This window comes from Pseudorca crassidens, chromosome 5, assembly GCF_039906515.1.
Source record: "Pseudorca crassidens isolate mPseCra1 chromosome 5, mPseCra1.hap1, whole genome shotgun sequence".
Lineage (NCBI taxonomy): Eukaryota > Metazoa > Chordata > Mammalia > Artiodactyla > Delphinidae > Pseudorca > Pseudorca crassidens.
In genome coordinates this window covers 78,507,302-78,527,178 of record NC_090300.1, presented here as the reverse complement: position 1 = coordinate 78,527,178, position 19,877 = coordinate 78,507,302, and the positions used below count along the sequence as shown (strand labels likewise).

Here is a 19,877-nt window from a genome sequence, read left to right as displayed (position 1 = left end):
TGCTTTTTGCTTTGATTTTATTAACTGTGGTTTTTATAAATAGCTCATAGTTGGATTAAAAAATCTGAGAGGTATGTTTTTTGATAGGGGAATTTACTCCAGTTAATTTTATTGTGATTTTTCATTTGTTTATACTTAATGTTTCCATATATATATATATATATATATATTTTTTTTTTTTTTTTTTTTTTTTTTTTTTTGCGGTACGTGGGCCTCTCACTGTTGTGGCCTCTCCTGTTGCGGAGCACAGGCTCTGGATGCGCAGGCTCAGCGGCCATGGCTCACGGGCCTAGCCGCTCCGCGGCATGGGGGATCCTCCCGGACCGGGGCACGAACCCGTGTCCCCCGCATCGACAGGTGGACTTCCAACCACTGCGCCACCAGGGAAGCCCTGTTTCCATATTATTTTATGTTTCCTGCTTTTCAAGCTTTCTAGTTGTTGCTCTCCTTTTTTTAAGTATTATTTTATTTTATTTATTATTTTTTTTGGCTGTGCTGGGTCTTTGTTGTGGCACTTGGGTTCTTCTTGTGTCGTGAGGGCTTCTCTAGTTGTGGTGCATGAGCTACAGAGTACGCGGGCTCAGTAGTTGTGGTGCGCAGGTTTATTTGCCCCACGGCATGTGGGATCTTAGTCCCCCAACCAGGGATCGAACCCGTGTCCCCTACATTGAAAGGCAGATTCTCATCCAATAGTGGAATTGATCGAATTTTTATTTCTTGATTTCCAGCTTTCTAGTGCAGACTTCAATTATTTGCATACCACTTTCCTGGTTTTGTAATATCTGCATACCACCTGTATTACTACTATTTTCTAGTTAGTTATTCACCTAAACAACTATATCAATTTATTTTCAGTTAAGATAATATTATTGCTATAAAAGGAAAGCCAGTATCATTTGCTGTAAATAGAAATTAATGTAAATAGAAGTGCAAGAAATATCAGATGATGTTATTACATTTCAGCCAGCTCCTCTTGCCTGCCTGGAGCCTGTTTCCTTTTTTGATTAAAAGAAAACGAAAGTGTTAAGATTTAGAAAGATGTTAAAGACATGATTGCAGCAAACGGACAGGCTCTAAGTTAATCAGAATCATGGATTGTGATTGATTTTTTTAAAATATCATGTTTACGTACCATATAAAGGCTCCTCTTGATGTCTCATTCTTGAGGTACATGCTTCAGGAGTTTGTCATACATTCTTTTCTTGCAGTGGTAACCCTTAAACATTTAGCTTTGTTCTTTCTATTAAATGTAATCAATATCTCTATCTACTTGCCTTTATTAAGGCAAAGATTTTACTTACCTCTTCTCTTCCTCTCCTACATCCCATGTTGAAATCATTCACTATATACTTCTATTTTACAGATGATAGAACTGAGGCTTTGGAGAGTTGAGTAAACTTGTTTGAGTGCCAAGGTTGGGAGTTGAGCCTAGGCAATCTGCCTTCAGAGCCTGTGTTCTTTCCACTAGACTATACTGCCTAATTTGGGATTTAGTTCCAGATTATGATTTGTTACTAAAAATTTATGACATATAGCTTAAATATACATTTTACTATTTCTTATTCATATCTCTTTCATTTTATTTTGCTAAAATATATCCTTGAGGGACTTCCCTGGTGGTGCAGTGGATAAGCCTGCTTGCTCCCAATGCAGGGGGCCCAGGTTTGATCCCTGGTCAGGGAACTAGATCCCACATGCATGCTACAACTAAGAGTTCACATGCCACAACTAAGGAGCCGGTGAGCTGCAACTAAGCAGGTGGCGAACCTCAACTAAAGAGCCCACAAGCCACAACTAAGACCCGGAGCAACCAAATAAATTATTTAAATAAATATATTTAAAAAATAAAGTATATCCTTGAGTAACTCTTTCAGAAAGACAAGGTATATTTCTTTCTTCCCCTCACATTTGAATGTGAGGCTGGCTAGGAATAGAATCTTAGATTCACTTTTATTGTCTTTTAGAATTTTGAAAACATTGTACACTTCTCGACTATTATTTAGTCTTGGCAATCAAAGAGATGACTGATGCCATTCCTATCCTTCAGAATTTCTACCTACCCTTTATTCCTTTCCTCTTCACTGCAACTTCTCTTATCCAGACACGTGGTAGGCCCTTTTCCCCCGTTTTATTTATTTATTTATTTTATTTTAAAAAATATTTAAATATTTATTTATTTTGCGGCATGCGGGATCTTTAGTTGTGGCATGTGGACTTCTTAGTTGCAGCATGTGCTCTTAGTTGCAGCATGCAAACTCTTAGTTGCGGCATGCATGCAGGATCTAGTTCCTTGGCCAGGTATCAAACCCAGGCCCCCTGCATTAGGAGTGTAGAGTCTTACCCACTGGACCACCAGGGAAGTCCCCTCACCTGTTTTAAAATTGATAATAGCACACACAAAGTACACAAATATTAAGTATATAGTTTGATGAATATGGCTAAGCACCCCTGTAACCACCATCCAGAGAGAGACATAGAGCACATTTACAGCATCCCAGAAGTCTCCCTCCTGCCCCATTCCCAATCAATAAACTAACCCTCCCCCCAAAAGTAACCATTATTCTGACTTCTATCACTATAGAAAAGTTGTGCTTGTTCTTCTACCTTATATAAATGACTTCATACAGTATATACTGTTTTGTGTCTGGTAGAGCCATATTTTAATGTTTTTTTCCAAGTAGAGACTTGAGGAGAAGCTGGAGTTCTGGATGGAGAAATTTGATAAGGACACAGAAATGAAACAGAATGAACTAAATGCTCTCAAAGCTGCTAAGGCCAGTGACTTAGCACACCTTCAAGAACTTGCAAAGACGGTAAGGAAGCAGAGACTTAATACTGTAAGGCAGAGAGCACTGAGGAGTGGGTGGTAGCTAAGCAACAGTACCTGGGGGATACTCTTTTTGGTCACAACGTGGTATGCCTGTAAACCACTAGGATTCTTTCTTGATGATGATGATGACGTCCTCATTGATGGGGACAATAATAGCAGCAGCCGACACTTTATATTGCTTAATGTGTCCCGGGCACTTTTCTAGTATTTTACATGTATAACTTATTTAACCCTCCCCAAACTCCTTGAGCTAGATACTGTTTTTATTTCTACTTTATGACCTCTGAAGATAATTTATAAATGATGATTTATAAAAAGCTTCTGATTGTGGTTTCATCATTGAACAAATGTAGAACTTCTCAAATTTCTCTTTTGAAAGATGGGTGCTATTTGTAGGTATACATTCTATTAGTTTTTTTTAATTAATTGTTTTGATGTCATTAGCCACACATCAAGTTAGTATTTCTTTTTTTTTAAAGAAGAGGGCAATTTTTAAAATTAATTAATTAATTAATTGTTTGTTGCATTGGTCTTCATTGCTGCGTGTGGGCTTTCTCTAGTTGCGGCGAGCAGGGTCCACTCTTCATTGTGGTGCGTGGGTTTCTCATTGCGGTGGCTTCTCTTGTTACACAGCACGGGCTCTAGGCGCGCGGTCTTCAGTAGTTGTGGCGTGCGGACTTCAGTAGTTGTGGCTCATGGGCTGTAGAGCGCAGGCTCAGTAGTTGTGGTGCACGGGCTTAGTTGCTCCGCAGCATGTGGGATCTTCCCCGACCAGGGCTCGAACCTGTGTCCCCTGCATTGGCAGGTGGATTCTTAACAATTATGCCACCAGGGAAGTCCTGGTATGGTTCATTTTAAAGTTTTATATTAAAAATGCAGGGCTGGGGAGTTCCCTGGTGGTCTAGTGGTTAAAATTCCAGGCTTTCACTGCCATGGCTGGGGTTCAATCCCTGGTTGGGAAACAGAGATCCCACAAGTCATGTGGTGCAGACAAAAAAAAGAACACAAAACAACTGGGCTGGCTGGGCCACAGCTTAGTGAGCAAGTCCTGTAACATATGATTGATGTCTACTTTTGCAGATAAGGGAATATGAACAAGTCATCATTGAAGATCGTATAGAAAAGGAGAAGACCCGGAAGAAGATAGAACGGGATCACTTGGAATTAGAGAGCAGCATAAAGGTAGAAAACTGGCACCTTAGTAATTGGCATCTTGGGGCTTTTTCAATTCTGTAGCTGGCCAAACACTGAGGAATGCAGAGCATCTCTCGTTTATTCTCACACGTGGAACAGGAAATCTGTGAGGAAGCATGGCCTAAAAATTGGGCTTTGCCAACACATGGCCTGTGGTGCAGGGAGACAGTTAAGAGAAAAGGACATGCCCCCAATTTTTAATCCAGGAAGGAAGAGGTGGTTAGCAGTGGAAGCAAAACCTATAACTTGCGCCCAGAGGTCAAACTTATGAATACTAGTTCTAACCAAAACATCTCCTAAAGGAATTCTTTTTAATATACTACTACTTCTTAAAATCCTATTTATAAGTCAGTCCAGGCTACCTGCTAGGTTCAGATCAAGAGCTGTTTTCAAAAAAGGTGAAGGTGATTAAGTAGCAGTTCAGAAAAAAAGAGAGAGCGTTTTATATGAACTTGTGTATATTAGTGATGATGAAACTGGCAAGTCAGATTCTGGGAAATATTTTCAAGCAAGAATAACATCAGCTGGACTAAAACTGTAGTTTTGACAATTGCTCTTCTCTCTGAAAGAGGAGTATCTGCTGAGACCCTACAGTGTGCAAGCTGTGGTTTGGGATGTATATTAGGGGGTGTATTAAGACAGTAAACTTTGAAGTACATTCGGGACCAGGTATTTAAACCCAAACTTGAGCTTTCCATTAGGAGTCAGATGTATAGTTAGCAAGTATTTATTGAGCTTCTCTGGTGTTTTCTATTTGTCAGGATTCCTCGATTTAGAGCACAACGGTAAGAGGTAGCTGAAGACCATTTTTGTTTTCTTTTTATTAGTGGATTTGCTCCCAGTCTTTGAAGCTTAATCTGATTTGAAAGTAGACCAGACTGTATTTAGAACGGTTGTGTCTAATGACTAAGATATTCAAGGGAGCTAACTAAATCCTTTTTGAAGGGGAGTTTTGATCCTTTCATCAATCATTAGAGATTGAAATGCACCAGGAAACCTACTGAAATCACTAGATTATCTGCACATTTTTGACTGAGTGCTTGCTTTTGCCTGTGGTCCCGGTAACTAGCATTGCTTTTGGATCAAATGGTTGTTAGATTTGGGGAACTTGGAAGTTCATAAAGAGCAGCAGTATAAGGGACTCAGGTTTCTAAGTGTAAAGGAAAGATAGGCCTAAGCAGATCCCTTTTCTTTAGTTTTACTCCTTGAAAACTTTAGAGTCCAGGGCTTAAGCTCTGAGTCCTGCACAACAGGCAAGCACTGCTCAAGGATAGCATGCTTGGCCACTTCTGTGTCTCAGAGACCATCTTCACAGAAGTTAGTTTATGAAGAAACAATCCCCTTATGTAGAAAGAATGCAGCTTGTCAGGCATACTACAAATTGTACCCCCTTCCCTGTCCTCTTCCAGCTCCAGGCCTGGTGGCGAGGCACTGTGGTGCGGAAGGAAATTGGTGGTTTCAAAATGCCCAAGAAGGGCAAAGATGATGGCAAGGATTCAAAAGGTAAAGGTAAAGGCAAAGACAAGGACAAGCGGAGAGGCAAGAAGTGACCAAGTTATCTTCTGTGTTTTCTGCTGGTGTTTTGGAGGTCGGAAGGAGGACCTGAAGGGAGTAAGAAACATCTTTTACCATCACAGATAACTCATCTACAGGTTGTTTCTTATTTGGACATTCTCAGGTGAGGCCTAGTTATACTAGGTCACCTTGACGGTTATACTAGTTTTCAAACCCCGAATTAGGATTATACTGTGGATTCAGAGCTTCTTCATAACTTGAAAAAAAAATTCCTGGGAAGAAATATTTCTAGAAGTCTTGTGAAGATTCCTCTCACTCTTTCTCACCAGAAAAAAAGTACATAATCCTAGTTATAGTGATACATTAAAACTTCAGTAGTTCCTGTAATGTCTCTGATTCTGACTTTATTCAACTTGCCTATAGTGAAAAATGGCACTTAGGAGCAAAGAGTGTCATAAATGACACTTTTTTTGGCATCTCATTTATTTTTTTATACAGCATGTTCTTATTACTTATCTATTATATATATATTAGTGTATACATGTCAATCCCAACCTCCCAATTCATCACACCACCACCCCCTGCCACTCTCTCCCCTTGGTGTCCATATGTTTGTGCTCTACATCTGTTTCTCTATTTCTGCCCTGCAAACCGGTTCATCTGTACCATTTTTCTAGGTTCCACATATATGCGTTAATATACAATATTTGTTTTTCTCTTTCTGACTTCACTCTGTATGACAGTCTCTAGGTCCATCCACGTCTCCAAAAATGACCCAATTTCATTTCTTTTTATGTCTGAATAATATTCCATTGTATATATGTACCACATCTTCTTTATCCATTTGTCTGTCGATGGGCATTTAGGTTGCTTCCATGTCCTGGCTATTGAAAGTAGTGCTGCAGTGAACACTGGGGTGCATGTGTCTTTTTGAATTATGGTTTTCTCTGGGTATATGCCCAGTAGTGGGATTGCTGGGTCATATGGTAATTCTATTTTTAGTTTTTTAAGGAACCTCCATCCTGTTCTCCATAGTGGCTGTATCAATTTACATTCCCACCAACAGTGCAAGAGTGTTCCCTTTTCTCCACACCCTCTCCAGCATTTGTTGTCTGTAGATTTTCTGATGATGCCCATTCTAACCGGTGTGAGGTGATACCTCACTGTAGTTTTGATTTGCGTTTCTCTAATAATTAGTGATGTTGGGCAGCTTTTCATGTGTTTGTTGGCAATCTGTGTACCTTCTTTGGAGAAATGTCTATTTAGGTCTTCTGCCCATTTTTTGATTTTTTTTTTGTGGTACGCGGGCCTCTCACTGTCATGGCCTCTCCCGTTGCGGAGCAGAGGCTCCAGACGTGCAGGCTCAGTGGCCATGGCTCACGGGCCCAGCCGCTCCTCAGCATGTGGGATCTTCCCAGACCGGGGCACGAACCCGTGTCCCCTGCATTGGCAGGCAGACTCTCAACCACTGTGCCACCAGGGAAGCCCCTGTTTTTTTAATACTGAGCTGCACGAGCTGTTTATACATTTTGGAGATTAATCCTTTGTCCGTTGATTCGTTTTGCAAATATTTTCTCCCATTCTGAGGGTTATCTTTTCTTCTTGTTTATAGTTTCCTTTGCTGTGCAAAAGCTTTTAAGTTTCATTAGGTCCCATTTGTTTATTTGTTTTTATTTCCATTACTCTAGGAGGTGGGTCAAAAAAGATCTTGCTGTGATTTATGTCAAAGAGTGTTCTTCCTATGTTTTCCTCTAAGAGTTTTGTAGTGTCCGGTCTTACATTTAGATCTTTAATCCATTTTGAGTTTATTTTTGTGTATGGTGTTAGGGAGTGTTCTAACTTCATTCTTTTACATGTAGCTGTCCAGTTTTCCCATCACCATTTATTGAAGAGGCTGTTTTCTCTCCACTGTATATCCTTGCCTCCTTTGTCATAGATTAGGTAACCATAGGTGTGTGGGTTTATCTCTGGGCTTTCTATCCTGTTCCATTGATCTATATTTCTGTTTTTGTGCCAGTACCATATGGTCTTAATTACTGTAACTTTGTAGTATAGCCCAAAGTCAGGGAGTCTGATTCCTCCAGCTCCGTTTTTTCCCCTCAAGATTGCTTTAGCTATTCGGGGTTTTTTGTGTCTCCATACAAATTTTAAGATTTTTTGTTCTAGTTCTGTAAAAAATGCCATTGGTAATTTGATAGGGAATCCACTGAATCTGTAGATTGCTTTGAGTAGTATAGTCATTTTCACAATATTGATTCTTCCAATCCGAGAACATGGTATATCTCTCCACCTGTTTGTGTCATCTTTGATTTCTTTCATCAGTGTACAGTTTTCTGAGTACAGGTCTTTTACCTCCTTTGTAGGTTTATTCCTAGATATTTTATTCTTTTTGTTGCAGTGGTGAATGGGATTGTTCCCTTACTTTCTCTTTCTGATCTTTCGTTGTTAGTGTATAGGAATGCAAGAGATTTCTGTGCATTAATTTTGTATCCTGCAACTTTACCAAATTCATTGATTAGCTCTAGTAGTTTTCTAGTGGCATCTTTAGGATTCTCTATGTATGGTATCATGTCATCTGCAGTGACAGTTTTACTTCTTCTTTTCTGACTTGGATTCCTTTTATTTCTTTTTCTTCTCTGATTGCTGTGGCTAAAACTTCCAAAAACTATGTTGAATAATAGTGGTGAGAGTGGACAACCTTGTCTTGTTCCTGATCTTAGTGGAAATGGTTTCAGTTTTTCACCATTGAGAGTGATGTTTGCTGTGGGTTTGTCATATATGGCCTTTATTATGTTCAGGTAGGTTCCCTCTATGCCCACTTTTTGGATAGTTATCATAAATGGGTGTTGAATTTTGTCAAAAGCTTTTTCTGCATCTGTTGAGATGATCATATGGTTTTTATTCTTCAATATGTTAATATGGTGTATCACATTGATTGTGTATATTGAAGAATCCTTGCATCACTGGGATAAATCCCAGTTGGCCATGGTGTATGATCCTTTTAATGTGTTGCTGGACTCTGTTTGCTAGTATTTATTGAGGATTTTTGCATCTATACTCCTCAGTGATATTGGTCTATAATTTTCTCTTTTTGTAGTAGCTTTGTCTGGTTTTGGTATCAGGGTGATGGTAGCTTCATAGAATGAGTTTGGGAGTGTTCCTTCCTTTGCAATTTTTTGGAAGATGGGTGTTAGCTCTTTTCTAAATCTTTGATAGAATTCACCTGTGAAGCCATCTGGTCCTGGACTTCTGTTTGTTGGAGGATTTTTAATCAGAGTTTAAACTTCATTACTTGTGATTGGTCTGTTCATATTTTCTATTTCTTCCTGGTTCAGTCTTGGAAGGTTATACCGTTCTAAGCATTTGTCCATTTCTTCCAGGTTGTCTATTTTATTGGCATAGAGTTGCTTGTAGTAGTCTCTTATGATGCTTTGTATTTCTGCGGTGTCCGTTGTAACTTCTCCTTTTTCATTTCTAATTTTTATTGAGTCCTCTCCCTCTTTTTCTTGATGAGTCTGGCTAAAGCTTTATCAATTTTGTTTATCTTCTCAAAGAACCAGCTTTTAGTTTCATTGATCTTTGCTATTGTTTTGTTTCTATTTCATTTGTTTCTGCTCTGATGTTTATGATTTCTTTCCTTCTACTTACTTTGGGTTTTGTTTGTCCTTCTTTCTCTAGTTCCTTTAGGTGTAAGGTTAGATTATTTTTCTTGTTTATTGAGGTAGGATTGTATTACTATAAACGTACCTCTTATAACTGCTTTTGCTGCATCCCATAGGTTTTGGATTGTGTTTTTGTTGTCATTTGTCTCTAGGTATTTTTTGATTTCCTCTGATTTCTTCAGTGATCTCTTGGTTATTTAGTAACGTATTGTTTAGCCTCCATGTGTTTGTGTTTTTATTGTTTTTTCCCTGTAATTGATTTCTAATCTCATAGCGTTGTGGTCGGAAAAGATGCTTGATATGATTTGTTTTCTTAAATTTACCGAGGCTTGATTTGTGACACAAGGTGTGATCTATCCTGGAGAATGTTCCGTGTGCACTTGAGAAGAAAGTGTAATCTGCTGTTTTTGGATGGAATGTCCTGTAAATATCAATTAAATTTCTCTTGTCTATTGTGTCATTTACAGCTTGTGTTTCCTTATTAATTTTCTGTGTGGATGATCTGTCCATTGGTGTAAGTGAAGTGTTAATGTCCCCCACTATTATTGTGTTACTGTTGATTTCCTCTTTTATAGCTGTTAGCAGTTGCCTTATGTATTGAGGTGCTCCTATGTTGGGTGCATATATATTTGTAATTGTTGTATCTTCTTCTTACATTGATCCCTTGATCATTATATAGTGTCCCTCCTTGTCTCTTGTAACATTCTTTATTTTAAAGTCTATTTTATCTGATACGAGTATTGCTACTCCAGCTTTCTTTTGATTTCCATTTGCATGGAATATCTTTTTCCATCCCCTCGCTTTCAGTCTGTATGTGTCCCTTGGCCTGAAGTGGGTCTCTTGTAGACAGCATATATATGGGTCTTGTTTCTGTATCCATTCAGTGAGCCTGTGTCTTTTGGTTGGAGCATTTAATCCATTCATGTGTAAGGTAATTATCGGTATTTATGTTTCTATTACCATTTTCTTCATTGTTATGGGTTTGTTTTTGGTAGGACATTTTCTTCTCTTGTGTTTCCCACTTAGAGAAGTTTCTTTATCATTTGTTGTAGAGCTGGGTTGGTGGTGCCGAATTCTCTTAGATTTTGCTTGTATGTAAAGCTTTTGCTTTCTCCATCAAATCTGAATGAGATCCTTGCCAGGTAGAGTGATCTTGGTTGTAGGTTCTTCCCTTTCATCACTTTATCATACCACTCCCTTCTGCCTTGTAGTTTCTGCTGAGACATCACCTGTTAACCTTATGGGATTTCCCTTGTTTGTTGTTTTCCCCTTGGTGCTTTTAATAATTTTTGTCAATTTGATTACTGTATGTCCCAGCATGTTTCTCCTTGGGTTTATGCTGCCTGGGACTCTCTGCACTTCCTGGACTTGGGTGGCTATTTCCTTTCCCGTGTTAGGGAAGGTTCCAACTATAATGTCTTCAAATATTTTCTTGGGTCCCTTCTCTCTTTTCTTTCTGGGACTTCTATAATGTGAATTTTGGTGTGTTTAATGTTGTCCCAGAGGTCTCTTAGGCTGTCTTCATTTCTTTTCATTCTTTTTTCTTTATTCTGTTCCATGGCAGTGAATTCCACCATCCTGTTTTCCAGGGCACTTATCCATTCTTCTGTCTCAGTTATTCTGCTATTGATTCCTTCTAGTGTAATAAATGACACTCTTATGAGCAAAAGTAGTGTTCAGTAGGAACTACAAGATGATGTTTATCAAGTGTCTAGAATATTACATACACAATAAAGTTTTAATAAAGGTTGGTTCCTGCCTGCCTTTTAAATTTATTATCACTTTACTGTTTTTATGGGGGGAGGGGGTGTCACATGGAACATGTATCTTATTATAAGCTGCTTCAGCTCCTTTTCTGGGAAGTAGGTAGGGATATAAATGATAAATACAAGATAGAAGTGAGATGTCAGAACATACAGCCCACACATAGGAAAGACAGGGGACACAGGTCACTGGGGAGATGAGTCTGGAGATATTGCTGAGATGTGAGACAGTAGGGCCTATACCTGCTTTGCTTACTCAATAACTCTCACCTTATGGGGTATTAAGACTAAAAGAGGTAAAGCATGTGAAAATACCTAATCTGTGACTGGCACATAAAGCTGATTGTCATTCTCTCTCTCCCGCTAAAAGAGAATGAGCCCATTGGGTCATTCTTGCCTTGATTGATCAGGATAGAATGTCTTGGAATGCTAAAGCTCTCCCTATAGCATAGTTGGTAATTTCTGAGAAAAGTCTTTCAAATGGGTCACATATATTTCAAAATTAAGCCTTATATCTAACTCCAAATACAGGACACTACTGATATGTATACTTCCTTAAAAAAGTATATTTTGATCTCAAGGGACCATTATGAGGACCCAGTTTCTACTGATATTCCATCAAAGAATTTACCCTTTTGTTTTTGCCAAGGAAACCATGCTTTAGGTATGAACATTTTCAAATCAGCCTTTATTTCATGCTATTGAAGTGCTGTCTTTTATTTTAATGTCAATGTGTAAAGTGGCATACAGGCAATTTAAAATTACATGATACTGACATATTTATTCTTAGAACTTATGCATTATATTTACAGACATACAAATATAGGACAATGTTTTACAAAATCTTTTACTAATTACATGTTTACAACATTTTCAGAAATAAAATGAAATCTGCTGTAAACCACCTTACTGCAATATGTATATAAAAACGTTTCTGAATATCCATGTTCTCCTTCATTTCTATAACCATTTAAGCGCTTAGTTTTAAAAAATTCATCATACTCATCAGCGTAGTCATACATCATTAGTCACTGCTGGACTTTTATCAAGTAGAGAAATCAGACTCCTTGATTAGCTCTGAGGCTGTATTTTCAAAAGCTATTAAGGAAAGTGACCTACTACTACTAAGTGTCCTATTCTATTCTAGCCAAATACAAAGGCCCTTTCTCCCATGAGTTGTTTCCAGAGAAAATTGGTTTGGAGTGCTAAACAAGTATGAGATTGAAAGCCCAGAAACCTGCTGACTTAAAATCTCCACCGTTAGCAGGGGCCCTGGTGGGCGGGCACTTAGCCTTTTCTTCATTCACTCTTCAGCGCTGGGAAGGTCACTGCTTCAGTAGGAAGTTCATAAATGGTCAGGTGGAACTGTAACAAAATCATCTTTATCTTATGTTAGAGTCTAGCAAGGCTAAATATTAAATTTTCTTTCCAGTTAAAAAAAAAAAAGGTACATACAAAACACTGAGTACAAAAATTTTCCAACAAAAACATCATGACTTGTTTTGCATCTTGACATAGAAAAGACATTCAATATATTTTTCTTTCATTATCAACCAAAACTGTAAACAAATATTTTCTAACTATTCAAATATAAATTTGAATTAGTCTGATAAAAATATATGAATAAAGTTTCATGCTATGTATAAAATTTGAAATACGTTGAAAATTCCAATTATTCCTACGGGAAAATTAGTCACAAATGTTCCAAATGTTGCATTATGTATGCTGACTGGGATTATTCCTTGCAACTATGTGACAAACAGTCCTGTCCTTTGCTGAGTTTCATTTCAAATGGCTGTCTATAATTTGGAGATTGTACTGAGGTTTAATGTTGACTAGAAGTAAAAATACCTAGAGTTTAAAAATATACACAGCTAAATTCTAAACAAGTCCTATGACTGGTGGGTCTGTTTGGAACTGTAAATATAATGGGGTCTGGCTCTAAGCAGTTTAAACACATTTTACTTTTGTTTCATAAGGACCCTGAAGGATTGGGCTTTGAGCTCAGATGTTTTGTGTTATATAAGTTTAAACCTGTGACAACAAGGAGAAAACATTATTTTGGCCAGATACTCAACATGATTTTATCCAGAGTTACTTTTAGATGCTGCTACATGATAAAACAAGAGAACATTATTCTTAAATGTATGTACTGGTAAAGAAACCCTAGAACAGTTAACAACAGGAAAAAACCTAGATAACTAGTATCTTCACTTACTCTCTTTACTTGGTTTACAAAGGCAGTGAATACCAGAAGGTATCACTGACAACTAAAAAGGTCTCAAAATATAGGGGAAGAAAGACCCAAGTGGCTTAGACTTGAATTAGGGCTCCTGGTTTTGTGCTGTCTGAGCCCTTGGGCCCTTTTACTGCACCCATAATTGAGTAAGTAAGGCACTGGTGGGGGAGCTAGATGGCTAGATGAAAAGACAGCAAGCTGTTTTTAAAATGCCACAAGTGCTTTAACTCAGCTACAGAAATTGGCAGTTAGCTGAAAGAATGTAAGAAGCTTGGCTCTTCCTTTATTTTCATAATGTTCAGTTATTTGGGGAGCTGGAAGTGCATCTGCTGTGACTGGAAGGTGTTCACAGGTGCAGGTATCCCGGGAGCAGCTTGCAGGGGAGAAGGGGTGAGCTCAGTGAAGTCAACACACAGGATGCAGAGTGTCACAAGCTACCAGCCTAAAGATCTGGACCCTGTGTGTAGAGTGCTTGATTATAATATTTAGATAACAGTGGGATGATACATAGAACCATCCTCTAAGTGGTGGTGGACTGGAGCTGGGGGGAGGTCTAGGACACTGGCCTTAAATGCAACAGTATCTGTTTCATTGTTTTACTATGCAAAATCTAGACCTTCTACATTATTTTTATTTTACCTTGGACAGAACAGTCCAAGTAGTCATAATAGAGCTGAAAAACATGGTGAAGTCATTACTCTCCCCAAATTATACAAATATCTAGCTTGGAACAATGGTCTCCACTATATGAAACACCTGGAATGTTTGTTGAAATGCAGATACCCAGGCCTCACTCTAGACCAACCGAGTGAGAATCTGTACTTTAACAAATTCTCCAGGAGCTTCTAATGAACAACCACGTTTAGAAACTAGTGGATTCCAGAGGGCTTGGAAACAGGGAAAGATAACAGCATGGCGGTGCCTTCAAGAGAGACAAATATCCTTCTGAGAAGATAGTCTTCAGTATGTGAAAGAGCCTACTCTCTAGACAAGCACAGCCAGGTTAGGCTTCAGTGTTGGGTTCTCAATAATGACAGAATTAATTTTTATTTGTGAAAACCAACCATGTCTTCATAAACAATTCAATGCAAATGGATATAACCTCCCCTAAAATGGAGAAATGAAGCAAAATATTCCTGTTAGGAATCATGGAAACAGTCCCTTTCAAGAACACATAAGCGCTTTGTTAAGCAGACGGCTCACAGCAGCAGTCACGCTGTCCTGTTTCGTTTTGGCCAGGCCAACGCCCACGGTGCTGGGAGTCCTTACACAGCAGATAACTGGTGCTGCTGCTGCTTGGGCGGGGCAAGTTCCAGGAGAGCCTGGACCGTCAGCGCAACCTGGCTCAAACCTTTCTCTTCTAAAATGTGGAGAGGCAAACATAATTGCTCCTGAAATGGGACAATGTAACATAAAAACAAACAGAAGAGAAAAGAGGATGAACATCACAGAACTGAAAAGAAAAAACAAGCATCTCTTCTCTCCCTCATAATAATGAACTGAGATAAGAGAAGTCAGTACCTGAGAATCTGACCTCTGTTAATATGAGTTACACAGAGATGGTACCTGACACTCGTCACTTTTTTTTTTATTAATACATCTAAAAGTACATCCAGATCATTTTGAATATGAGAAAATGGACAAGTTACATACACTTTTACATACAACAGAAGATAAACATACTACTATGGAGTAAGAGCAGCATCCTTCACCCCTGATAAATAAAAGAGCAACGCAGATCAGTAAAATGAGGCAGGTGAAAATAGAAAAACAGTTCCAAGTTACCGGATGGCTGAAGCCTAAAGATATAACATTGTAGGAGAAAGTGCTTTGGAAATTACAAACCATAAGAATGCAAGATAGTTTCATGCCATAACTCAGACTGCATGAGAGAGGAATGCTCTCTACGTTATAGTCCTGACTATGAAAATCAGGGTTCTCAGACCAGGCAGGGATCATGGGAAGAAACTGAAGTATATCCTTGAGATTTAGAAGTATTTGAGAAAATGTCCCCTACACTGGATAATTCACGGAAGGCCCAGTTTGAATTACTTAAAAACTTGAATTACAGAACTTAAATAAAGAAATCATATTTGAAAAAGTATTTTATATCCTGGTATTTAAGGTATTTAATGGATTAAATTATGCTGGAGAACTATGATGTGAGCTTAGTCAGGAACACATTAATTAACATATATTTGAAAAGCATTTACATGTTTGCTTAAGCAAGTTAAATTACTTCTATCTTGTTTATTACCTCATTAATGTGTTTGGTTAATCCTTTCTTTTAAGACAAAAAGGCATATCATAAGAATAACATCTATCATTGATTAGATGAAAGAAAGAAGAGGTTACTCTTGAATGAAAGTGGAATTCTGGTTCTACTGAAAAAGACTATACATACTTATTAAAGAAGATAACTGGATTTTTCTCAGCTTTTCATTGGCACTTAATTATATTATTAGGAAGTTTTACAAAACCAGTTGCAATAAAAAATATAACAAGTATGTTTTATGAACCGTTATTGGTACTTGTGCTTCTTAATCACTTTCTTTTTAATACTTACCTTGATAAAACAAGGTAAATGGAATCTTTTGATCTTAAGAAACTAGCAACTTTGTATAAATCTTCTGAGTACAACTGAAGTACAGATTAACTATACTTAAAATGAACCTGCAGGGTGTTTTACTCTGGAGGGAGACATATTTCCTCTGAGGCCGATTCCTTGATCTCCGTTTCCAGGGGTGCCCTGCGACCCGTAAGCCCGTGGCTTACACATTCCCTCAGTGGCTTATGCTTTCCAGATGCACATTTACTTTCTAGCTGGCTTAGAGCAAACTCTGTTCTGAAGAGAATGCACCATTACTCCCCCAAAACCACACAAAACACCATGTGTTTTTTTAAAGGGACAGAACTTCACAAAACTGAATGATCTCTGACTCAGAGACATCTTAAAAACAAAAAAAAACCTCCCCCCAACTCCAAAAGGCACTACTGCTGTTTTCAACACAGTGTTCAATGTTTCAGCATTAAAAATAAAAGGTTTTTAATGTGTTAAATAATTTTCCCATTTAATATGAAAGAAAACCAAAGCAATCAGATCCTCAGATTGACTTCTACAACATGATATGGTTCCTCACAATCTTCCTTCATACATGAGTTCAGTTGTCCAATTTTCTTAACAGAGTTCAGAGATTCCTGAATGTTCAGAAACACTATTTATGAGAACCAGAATCTGAATGCAATTATAAAGTACTTTCAAGCATTAAGGCTAGCAGCTAATATACTAAGCATTCTGAAAGAGGCATTCATCACCTTGGGTACAGAACAGAGATTGCTGCCTAATTCTTTACCTGCTACTGTTCAGATAAAATCTCCTCAACAGCCTATCAAATATAAGTTCACCTATTAAGATGGTTCAAATATACTGGAAATTATATAAATTCCAATTTTAAATTCTAAATAGGATTCTAGAAGTGAAGTTAAAGATAACAAACATAATAAATGTGCAGACAGGTGCCTACCCCTGAAAGGTCAGCTCCAGATAATTTGCTGTGTACTGTTTCCAATGTACACAATGGGCTCAGAATAGCAATCTAGGGAACCTACATTATCTTTGGACTGAACATTCTGATCAAATTAAAATTATTAAGATTAAATGGCCAGTGCCTTCCAGATGTCCAGAGAGCAGATGCTTATTAGGTGGACTTGTGCCTACCAATAAAGACAGATTTCAGGATTTCAGGGCACAGCTCAATGCAGAGATCTAAGTGACCAGGTGCTCCCCAGAACAGAAGGGGTGCAACTGTTTCCTCATGAACAGCTGTTGAAAAGTTCAGCAACTCATAATTTTAATACTTCTCACAATTTCAACACTTAAGTTGTATTGAGGCATGGAAAGAAGGCCAGATGGAAATTTTATTATGCCATTTGGAAATAAAGTCCTAAGTCATATTCTAACAACAGGCTCAGGATTGTATTAGTAGACCCTGCTCAGCATTTATGATAAGAGAAACAAGGCCACATATAGGCCAGGAGAATGGACAAATGAGCAGAAGAAAATATACTGGTCTTTCTGCTCTTTGTTAGCAATCATAAATGCTTCCTAATGTGATGAGCTGCTCATCTGGACACACGAGGAAAGAAGTTATCTACTTTATTGGTTAGCTCTTTGATGGCTAACCAATTAAAAAAAAAGCACATATGTAAATACTTTTGAATGAGAAACAAACCTCCTTTACCAAGCACAGGAATGAGGTGGAAAAATCACTGGAATGCACTTTCGGCTAGAGGGGGAAGATCCAGTAATAAAGCATACAGAGAGTTAACATTAGAGTACAATAAAATGCCACAAAACCCAAAAGCTGGATAGATAGAGAGACAAAACTGGATTCTTCTGAATGTGCCCCAAGAGAAAGTAGTGTTTCAACAGTTCTTTTTACGCTGAGGTTTAGCTGAAGGATGTCAGAAGGGGAACAAAGATTGTCCTGTCCAAAGTGTGAGCAGGAAAGGAAAACAGAAAAATAAAGTCAGTGGATCAGAAACACAGATTTGAGTATAGAATTCAATATGATCATCTCAGTCATATTCAAAGAAACATATCCCATAACATTTTTTATTATGATGAATCAAAATGCTGAAAAACAAAACCACAAAGAATCCTCTATGTTCTCAGCTTGATTTTACTACTAAATAGCAGAATAAAATTGTTGGTGATTAGTATGAACATTCAGGATAAAATGAACAGAGGTGGATGCTGACTTAGGGTTATGTGAGGCCTGAGAGTGGTTGAGTGGGTGAGGCAACCTCTTTCTCGACTCATTCTTCTCTATTAACAAAAAATAGGCCAGAAAGCAAGGACAAAACCTGGGGGTGGGCTGAGGAGAGGGAATTTTTTGGAGAAAGCCAGGTGAGTCAAGGAGGTTCAAAGAATGAAGAAAGCATAATAATCAGGGGAAATTTATTACCTGGAAGTCAGGTGTACTGAATGACTTGGTGTTCCTCTAAAAATCAAGTCCATCTTAACTAAGTCTTGTTTACTAATTGTACAAAATAAATCTAAAGTTGTAATGGGCCTTAGAAATCATCCAAACCCTCCAGTTCACAGATTAAGAAATTAAATAAAAGCATTACTGGACTTGATAACAGGAAAATATTCTTTCACACGTAACATATAATAACTCCAGAACATAAGATATTGGATTCAGAAGTTTTTATCACCAACTATAGTTTTTTGACTGTAACATGTATTTAATAAAAGCATAATAATAAAGAGACTATCCATATGCCCAACCTTATTGGAGGTTTTTAACAATCACTTTATTCTTCAGTGTTTCATTCATAATTTAACTTGTAAACATTTAAAAAGTTATACTGAGAAGGGAAATCATTCACCTTTATATATGTTTTCTGGACAGAAGATCTGACAAATTTTTCAATATTAAGTTTTATGTTATCTGTTTTCAAAAGTGATCATTATTACATCCCTGATTTTATTTACAAGTGAAACATAGCAGGTGGTCATGTTTAGGTAAAGGTCATAATGCCCAGAAGTAGGGGAGAACAAAGGAAGAAGAGGTATAGGTTTCTTCTTCCCTTCCATGGCAGAGGGACCTGAGAATGCTAGTTTAAACCTACGAGTTTGTATTTATTCATTTTTCCTTCATTTTGTTTTAGGCAAATGATCAACTGTTTTAGCAGAAGTAGCAGCATAACAGGAACGCATCTAAAAGTGTTAGTGATGGTGGTGGTGAGACTTGGGTGGAAGGCAGGAGTGGAGAAGGAAGAGGTGGCCCACGTGGAATGTCCATTTACTCTTTCTGGTAGGGGGAAAGGGAGGGGAAGGAGGATGTGTCAAGAACTCCAGTCTAAAGCCACCCTGGAAAAATACCCAGTCTTTTTTTTTTTAGTACCTAGTCTTTTAAAATTGTATTTTTTCTATCTCCTGCCTTCAAATAAATACTGTTAACCATTGCTTGGCAAATGGTGGAATAAAATGCATGCTTTAAAAGGCGCACTGTTTTTGATTTTGTTGACTGATGGCGGTTATATTCTAAAAGAATTTCAGTGTATAGACTTTAAATCTGAGACAGATGACAGTTCTGTAAAGCCCAGAGTACATGTACAATGACTGTAAGAAGTCCTTTACAGGTTTGACATAGGCTAAGTGTGCCAGCACGTCTTGCCGTGTGGGGCCGTTTTCAGCACTCTTCTCTCTAGGTATGTGGTGCCTCTTTTTAATCACTCATATTTTTCCTCTGGTCCCATTACCTGCACCAACCCATGCCACATTCTCTTGTTCAAAGACACTGTTATGGAACTGGGGCAGGTACTGGGCATGCTTGTGATGGTCAGGTAGGATCATCTCAAGTAGGCATAAGGGAAACACTGAATGTTAGAGTGTACATGTGAATATTAGAACCTGCCTGTTTAATATGAGAAATGTATGCTATTTATCTAGAAACCTTATTAATGCTCTCAATATGTTTAAAAATGGTTAGTTCTAAAAGAGATGATGAGCCTTCAGAAAACAATATGATATAAAGGCAATACATTTGCTTTGAATTTGTCCACAGGAACAAAAAAGATCCTTGCTAACTACCACTAAATGTAAATTTCAGTTATTTTATAACTCAGCTTAAAAAATGCAAAAGAAAAAAGTAAAAAATAAGTAG

The 19,877-nt window shown here is 37.9% G+C and overlaps 2 protein-coding genes across 15 annotated transcripts in view; one reads left to right on the top strand and one right to left on the bottom strand.

Annotated features, from left to right (window-relative positions):
* Positions 1–12,468, top strand: part of IQCG (IQ motif containing G) — a 48,403-nt gene extending 35,935 nt beyond the window's left edge. For 2 of the 3 annotated variants that reach the window (XM_067738620.1, XM_067738622.1), the window contains 3 exons: positions 2,682–2,813; positions 3,911–4,012; positions 5,434–12,468. In XM_067738620.1, coding sequence (XP_067594721.1) covers positions 2,682–2,813; positions 3,911–4,012; positions 5,434–5,574 — 375 coding nt within the window. In that variant the 3' untranslated portion in view covers positions 5,575–12,468. The remainder of the gene's footprint in view (positions 1–2,681; positions 2,814–3,910; positions 4,013–5,433) is intronic. The other variant, XM_067738621.1, reaches the window with a different exon arrangement.
* The window catches only part of LRCH3 (leucine rich repeats and calponin homology domain containing 3), a 115,869-nt gene continuing 107,625 nt past the window's right edge, over positions 11,634–19,877 (bottom strand). For 9 of the 12 annotated variants that reach the window (XM_067738605.1, XM_067738610.1, XM_067738607.1 and 6 more), the window contains one exon: positions 11,634–17,690. In XM_067738605.1, the coding sequence (XP_067594706.1) occupies positions 17,490–17,690 (201 nt within the window). In that variant the 3' untranslated portion in view covers positions 11,634–17,489. The remainder of the gene's footprint in view (positions 17,691–19,877) is intronic. The other 3 variants (XM_067738608.1, XM_067738614.1, XM_067738612.1) reach the window with 1 other exon arrangement.